General features: G+C 51.4%; 1 protein-coding gene across 1 annotated transcript in view; it reads left to right on the top strand.

The window, feature by feature from the left end:
• CUNH13orf46 (chromosome unknown C13orf46 homolog) overlaps positions 1-7,681 on the top strand; it is a 15,513-nt gene extending 7,832 nt beyond the window's left edge. Inside the window, exons 5-7 of the mRNA XM_058437056.1 lie at positions 597-664; positions 7,272-7,393; positions 7,515-7,681. Coding sequence (XP_058293039.1) covers positions 597-664; positions 7,272-7,393; positions 7,515-7,555 — 231 coding nt within the window. The 3' untranslated portion in view covers positions 7,556-7,681. The remainder of the gene's footprint in view (positions 1-596; positions 665-7,271; positions 7,394-7,514) is intronic.
• The last annotated feature ends 311 nt before the right edge of the window (positions 7,682-7,992 follow it).

Genomic DNA, 7,992 nt, shown 5'->3' with positions numbered 1-7,992 from the left:
CATCATCACCATCGTCATCACCATCAACATTATCACCACCATAATCATCATCCTTATCTGTAAAAAGAAGAGGCTGACTTAATGACCTGTCTAGGCCCTTCCAACGCTAATATCTGGGGTGTATTCCTCCGTGTCTTTGCTGTAGTGAACAGTCATCATTCTGGAAGTTTCTTGAAGTTCCTTCTTGGCAAGTTTAAGCTCCTTCCTGGGGGTCAGTTATTTTCCAGACTGCACCTTCTCTCCCTTTTGCCCTCAGAGCCACAGAGAGAGCTGGTTGTTAACCCCCAACAAGGCTATTCTTAGGGAACATGAGTTCTAAGGACTCAAGGAGGGCCAGCCAGTGGCACAGTTGGGCTGATAGGCCAGACTGGGTCTTCAGTCCAGGAACCAGGCCACATCAAGGGTGCAGTTCTTTGGTCAGATTCCCCTAACTGGAAGTGTCCAGTCAGTAGAGAGCCCTGTCTGATGGGAGGTCATCCAGGCCCAGGCAGCCCCTGTGCCCTGGCCTGATCCTCCAGCTATGGCTATAGCTGAGGCTATGCCTCAGTGCCCGTGGCTGACACCTCCCATCCCTTAAACGTCTCCACTCCCCACAGGTGGTCACCGATGCCAAGAAGGAAGAGAAGCCGTCCCAGATGGACGTGGGAGATGTGTCAGAAGACGAGTGAGTGATGCTTGTGGGCTCACACTAGGTGGAGGCAGGAGGACTTTCCCCCCACCACGGTTTCTGGTGTGCCCACCATGCCTTGTGTTTGGTGGGCAGAGCCGAGCCCAGGTGGTCCCCCCTTCTCCCTGGGCGCTGCCGAGGCTCAGCATCTATCGAGCCTGAGGGGCTGAGGGCGGGCAACAGGACATCGGAGCTTCACGATGCCCCACCTCACCCCATAACCAGGCCATGTCTCCTACTCGCCAGCCAGGAAAAGGACCTGATAAGAGGGGGGAAGAGGAGGGAGAGGAGGGAGGAAGGAGGGGGAGAGGCGATAAGTGCATGGTACTAGCTTCTCCTGTTGAGGTTTTAGCTGCAGACTTGGGTCCTGCAGGTGGTGGGAAGCTGTGCATACACAGCTGGCATCACAGCCAAGCAGGCTCCTCTCACAACAAGCCTTGGGCCCTGGGGCCGTGGCTAGGCAGCCCCCGAAGAGATGACCCGTGTCCCCAGGCTGGATGCTGTGTAGGTCCAGGGAAGCCCCAAGACTCCCTGAGGCCCCTCAGCCCTCAGCCCTGAAGACGGGTGTGGGGAGGGGAGACACTGGCCCATTGAAGGGGCCTATGGATCTATAGTGTTTTATTTTAAACAACACACAAAAATACAAAAAGCAATTGTCCAAATGCCTACCACTCAGAATTAACAGTTTATCAGTATTTTGATTTATTACAGATTTTTTTAAAGGATGAATTGTTCTATTGGCTTTATAAAATAGTCACACGATACTAAACCTTCTTTCAGCCTGTAATCCCAGCACTTTGGGAGGTTGAGGTGGGCAGATCATGAGGTCAGGAGATGGAGATCATCCTGGCCAACATGGTGAAACCCTGTGTCTACCAAAATACAAAAAAATTAGCTGGGCGTGGTGGCAGGTGCCTGTAGTTCCAGCTACTCGGGAGGCTGAGGCAGGAGAATTGCTTGAACCCAGGAGGCAGAGGTTGCAGTGAACCGATATAGCACCACTGCACTCCAGCCTGGGTGACAAGAGCGAAACTCCATCTCAAACAAACAACAGTTACATTAACATTTTAACCAGTCATTTAAAATAACGGGAATAGTGTAGAATAGGACAACAGAGAGAAATGTTTAAAAATCACCCCAGCTTCCACCTCTTAAAAGCACATGGGAGCACCTGACTTTCAACACCGAGGACAAGGGCTGCAGCCGAGGCTGAGGACAGGGCGAGGCTGAGGACAGGGTGAGGACAGGGGTGAGGCTGAGGACAGGGGCGAGGCTGAGGACAGGGGCCGTGACTGAGGACAGGGGCTGAGGCTGAGGACAGGGGCCGTGAATGAGGACAGGGGCTGCAGCTGTGCCTGCCAGGCAGCGTCCTTGCCCAGGGCCAGCTTTGAGAGCTGCAGCCCTCAGCCCCCCACTGGTCTGGCTTTGCTGAAGGATTGCTGCTGTGATGATGACAGCCCTACCTGCACTACCTGCTGTCAGATTTTTATGTCTCCAGGGGAGAAAGTCCTCGAGAACATTGCACTCTGCCCCAGCTCAGCAGAGTCTCTGCCTCTTTTGACTCCTACAGTAACCAGGTCACACTGGCTTTCACTAGGACATTGGGGTTGTTTTGACTCCTGAGTCTGGGCAGGTATTTTCCATCTACAGCTGTTTTTCTCATCGTTTCCTGGTGATGGATTTGGCACTCGGCACACAGCTCGGTGGCTGTTTTCTGCCCCAAGCTGGACAATCCTGGGTCCAAATCTCCCGGTCTCAGCCCCCATCCCCCTTGACTCAGCTGTCCCAGAAAACCTGCCCAGTGGGGCTGCTGGTGGCGTGCAGTGGGGAGAGCTGCCAGCAGAAATGAGCAGACGTGGCTTCTTAGGTTTGCTACCTTATCTCACAAATTCCCCCTTTGGATCACCATCCAGTTGCATTTACAAGACCCAACACTGATTTCCCAATACCAGGAAGGCTCCTGCCCAGGAAGGCCGAAAGTCCTCAGCCGTGGCTGTAATGAATGGGCGTCAGCTCACGTGCACACTTGCATGTTCATTGGAAAATGCTTTGGCAGACTCCATCTCTTTTTTTGTTTTTGAAACAGAGTCTCGCTCTGTCGCCCAGGCTGGAGTGCAGTGGCACCATCTTGGCTCACTGCAAGCTCCGCCTCCCAGGTTCACACCATTCTCCTGCCTCAGCCTCCCAAGTAGCTGGGACCACAGGCGCCAGCCACCATGCCTGGCTACTTTTTTTTGTATTTTTAGTAGAGCCAGGGTTTCACCGTGTTAGCCAGGATGGTCTCGATCTCTTGACCTCATGATCCGTCTGCCTCAGCCTCCCGATATGCTGAGATTACAGGCGTGAGCCACTGCGCCCAGCCTCCACCTCTTTTTTAATTAGCATGATCTGGATTTTCTTTTTCCTAGTGTTGCCTTTTCCTGTACCTGCCCAACACAATTCATCCCCAGGACTGTTACAGGGAAACCACAGATCACGCAGAGCACTGCACAGTTAACAGCATCAGAGGAGCCACAGGTCATGCCAAGCTCTGCACATTTCATAGCATCAGAGTAGCCACAGATCACAGAGAGCACTGCACAGTTAATAGCGTCAGAAGAGCCACAGGTCACGCAGAGCTCTGCATACTTCATAGTTCCAGAGTAGCCACAGATCACAGAGAGCACTGCACAGTTAATAGCATCAGAGGAGCCACAGGTCACACAGAGCTCTGCGCACTTCATAGTTCCAGAGTAGCCACAGATCATGGAGAGCACTGCACAGTTAATAGCATCAGAGGAGCCACAGGTCACGCAGAGCTCTGCGCACTTCATAGTTCCAGAGTAGCCACAGATCACAGAGAGCACTGCACAGTTAATAGCATCAGAAGAGCCACAGGTCACGCAGAGCTCTGCATATTTCATAGTTCCAGAGTAGCCACAGATCACAGAGAGCACTGCACAGTTAATAGCATCAGAGGAGCCACAGGTCACACAGAGCTCTGCGCACTTCATAGTTCCAGAGTAGCCACAGATCACGGAGAGCACTGCACAGTTAATAGCATCAGAGGAGCCACAGGTCACGCAGAGCTCTGCACACTTCATAGCATCAGAGAAGCCACAGGTCACGCAGAGCTCTGCGCACTTCATAGTTCCAGAGAGATCACGGAGAGCACTGCACAGTTAATAGCATCAGAGGAGCCACAGATCATGCAGAGCTCTGCACACTTCATAGCATCAGAGGAGCCACAGATCACGCATAGCTCTGCACACTTAATAATTCCAGAGTAGCCACAGATTACACAGAGCACTGCACACTTCACAGCATCACAGTAACTACAGATTGGAAAAAAACTGGATAACCAGTCAACAAAACTGGAACCACTTTTTTATATTATGTCGTTAATTGTGCTCTTAATATTTCCCACCTTTTTGTACCCATATTTATTAGAGTCCTTTCCACAAAAAGCAGTTTTGGGCTAGAACTGATTATAAATGTTTTTAGAGAATAATTCAGAACAATGACTACAGATGCAAAACCTTAGAACAGCCATGGTTAAAATTTGATGAAAGCTTCTAACCAACAAGAAAATAGTTATTTCTATTACACATAACATTGTAAGAAAACTACCAAAATCATGACTGACCATGTCACATCAGGACTGCCCAGCTTCTATACATTTTACATAATCTTTAGAATATTCACACAGATAACATGCCCATACAAATATAATTTACAATTGGACATTATCAAAATTATGACTGATATTATATCAATATAAATGTATGTAATTTTTAGAACATTTATATCAATAACATGCTCACAATTATAACTGAAAGAAGATTTAGTATCATTTATCATTTGATGATGCTACCCATACAGTTTTACCAAATGTAATTGTTTAATCTGAAAAGACTTTATGTAGGATTTTGATTCTGTGGAAACCTGCAAAAGATGTCAAAAGTTTCAAAACAATCAAAACAGAATTACAGATCATTTAAAAATAATAGTCACTCATTTAACCAGAGTGATTATCAAAAGACCTCACAGGCAATTCAGGAAGTTACATTGCTGTAAAAACCATAACCCTTTTAAAGCTCAGTTGTCTTAAGTAATCAAAATCTAATAAAGATAATGCAGAAATTATCTTGATAAAATATAAAATATTTGTTTTTTAAGCCAGTTACCAAAAGGTACAGAAAAACCTGCAGTGTGGTTGCCTCTCCTTGAGGGAAGCCCATGCAGGTAACCTGGAAGTCAGATCCGATGGAACCTCGCCTGACGCAGGAAGAGGGTCTCCAGGGCTGTGGGTGTGCACTTGATGACAGAGCACAGTAAACAAGGGAATTAGGGCCTTGAGCTGGGGAACACACAGCTCTTGGTAACAGCATGAGAAGTTTCCTGATTATGTTGAACCATTCAGACATAGCAAGAAAAGCCAAGTGTATAAATTGAAGCTGCACTTAAGGAAAACGTTGCTTAAACAGCAGAGTTAGAACTGGAGGAAAAAGTTGCAGGACTTGACAAAAAGTTTGAAGGAGAAAGTTGTTATCCCAGGCCTTCTTAAGGGGAGAAAGAGCTGAGGCAGCCACACATGACCTGCAAACCACACATGAAAAGGGACAGCAGAAGCTGAGTTTCTGAGATGTAGATCTGAGCAGTTTCAAAAGAAATGGTTTCAGAGTCAAAAATCAAAACCTCTTGCAATTTCATTAAGAGCAAACCAGTACTTTAAGGAAACTTTGTGGTGACATAGGGGACCAATCTTTAGTTTTGTGTTAATGTGTATTTAATATCAAACCTCAATCTTTTTTTTTTTTTGAGACAGAGTCTCACTCTGTCGCCCAGGCTGGAGTGTAGTGGTGTGTTCCCAGCTCACTGAAACCTCCACCCCCTGGGCTCAAGTGATTCTCCTGCCTCAGCCTCCCAAGTAGCTGGGATCACAAGTGCCACCACACCCAGCTAATTTTTTATTTTAGTAGAGATGGGGATCTCCCTATGTTGGCCAGGCTGGTCTTTTTAACTCCTGAGCTCAAGTGATCCACCTGCCTCCACCTTCCAAGTGCTGGGATTACAAGCATGAGTCACAGCACCTGGCCCCTAGTATCTTTCAACTAGGAGAATTTTTCTCCTTAACAAATGAAAAGTCTCCAAAACTCAAGGCTGTCAGCCAAGCAGGAGGTCTGAACCCTAGCACAGCCCCAGGAGAGGACCCAGGAGGACCCAGGAGAGGACCCAGGAGAGACCCCATGGGGACCTGGGAGAGACCCCAGAGAGACCCCAGGAGAGTCCCGGGAGGACCCAGGAGAGACCCCACCACGTGCAGCTATGCAGGGGCCAGAGAGGCCCCAAGGGCCTGTGCTGGGGCCAAGGTGCCAGGTCCCTGCAGTGTCCCTGGGCAGTGTGCTAGAAGTCCCTTCATGGGCACCATGATTGCCAATTAAGGAAGAAAAATCAAGCTTTTCAAGAGTTTGTTTTACGTGGAAGTCTTAGTGAGTACTGTGCACTGAGGCTGTCGCCCGTCTGTCTGTTGCCCCACGCCGTGTTTCTGTTCACGGTTCCTGGACAGGCGGCGGGGGCTGGGCGCATGCAGAATCACATCAAGGTTTGAGTGCGAGGGCATGTTTGGCTGTAGATTACAGAGGCGTAATCACGAACTGCGGCGGTCGTCGTGTGCAGGAAAAGGCACGGACCCAGGTCACTGATCTTTTAAGAACATAGTGGCTCCAGGCGGGGAAGGAGGCAGGGCCCATGTGCTCTTTGCTGTTTTGTCTTCAGGCATCCTTCTGGAGACCCGCACGTCCTGCCAGTCAGGGCTCAAACAGAAACCAGCAAACTGGGCTTCTCATCCGCCACTCACCACAGCCGCTAGGGCTTGATGAAATGGGGTGCATGCGGAGTACAGGGGAGACCCCCAGTGCACTTGATGAAAGGGGGTGCAGGCAGAGTGCAGGGGAGACCCCCCAGTGTGCTTGATGAAATGGGGCACATCAGAGTGCAGGGGAGACCCCCCAGTGCACTTGATGAAATGGGGTGCATATGGAGTGCAGGGGAGATCCCCCAGTGCGCTTGATGAAAGGGGGTGCATGTGGAGTGCAGGGGAGACAGGCAGAGTGCAGGGGAGACCCCCCAGTGTGCTTGATGAAATGGGGTGCATGCAGAGTGCAGGGGAGACCCCCCAGTGTGCTTGATGAAATGGGGTACATGCAGAGGTGCAGGGGAGACCCCCCAGTGCGCTTGATGAAAGGGGGTGCATGCAGAGGTGCAGGGGAGACCCCCAGTGCGCTTGATGAAATGGGGTGCATGTGGAGTGCAGGGGAGACCCCCAGTGCGCTTGATGAAATGGGGTGCATGCAGAGGTGCAGGGGAGACCCCCCAGTGTGCTTGATGAAAGGGGGGTGCATGTAGAGTGCAGAGGAGACCCCCCAGTGCGCTTGATGAAAGGGGGGTACATGCAGAGTGCAGGGGAGAACCCCAGTGCGCTTGATGAAAGGGGGTACATACACAGGTGCAGGGGAGACCCCCCAGTGCACTTCAGGTTGGGGGTGCTGCTCTTGGGGTGCCTGTGGCCACAGTGCCGGACCAGGACCCTTTCTCACCCACCTGCCCTCCTCTCGGCCTGCAGGATACAGACCAGCTGGGTGTGCTGCATCCCGTACTCCACTAGGAAGAGGGTGAAGGAGAGTGCCGCGCCTAGCGCCCCGGAGAGGGTGCTCAAAGCTTGGCGAAGAAGAGGAAGGAGGCAGGGTGCGGAGGGGCTGGGGGCACAGGAGGCGGGACGGAGGGTGGTCGGGCCGCCTACTTGCCACCCAAGAGCCTTCTCCGCCAGGCACTGAGGTTTCTGTTCTCTTCTTGTGGGACTGGCCAGGCCTGGAAGGAGCCAGCGCACAGACTGCACCTTTGGGCTAAAGATCCTGCCAGCCCTGAGCAACCCTGGGGCACCGATGACCATACCAGGTGTGAGCCATGCCTGAAACCCACTGCCCACTGGGTGAGTGATGATGTGACCTTAAGCAAACACAATAAACAAGCACGGGAAGATGCACCTCCTCTCCACCAGATATTCCTCCTCTCCACCAGCTGGAGGGCTCCATCCCCTTCCTGCCCTGGCCTCTTGCTCAGTGGCTTGTTGGGTGGGGACAGAGGCCCCTGGGGCACAGCAGGGGAGGCTCAGCCCTCTGTGGGCCTCGTGTGAGCTGCAGCTCCTGGAAGCACCCCCACCAAGCAGGGGTGAGAGGAGCAGGGCAGGGATGGAGCGTCTGCTGTGTCGCCAAAGTGCCCACAGGAGACAGGAGCACGGTGAACGCAGCTGAGCCCCGTCTGTGACTTTGAGAGCAACAGTGACT

This window comes from Hylobates moloch, unplaced genomic scaffold (assembly GCF_009828535.3).
Source record: "Hylobates moloch isolate HMO894 unplaced genomic scaffold, HMol_V3 SCAFFOLD_4, whole genome shotgun sequence".
Lineage (NCBI taxonomy): Eukaryota > Metazoa > Chordata > Mammalia > Primates > Hylobatidae > Hylobates > Hylobates moloch.
This window is presented reverse-complemented; position numbering and strand designations above follow the sequence as displayed.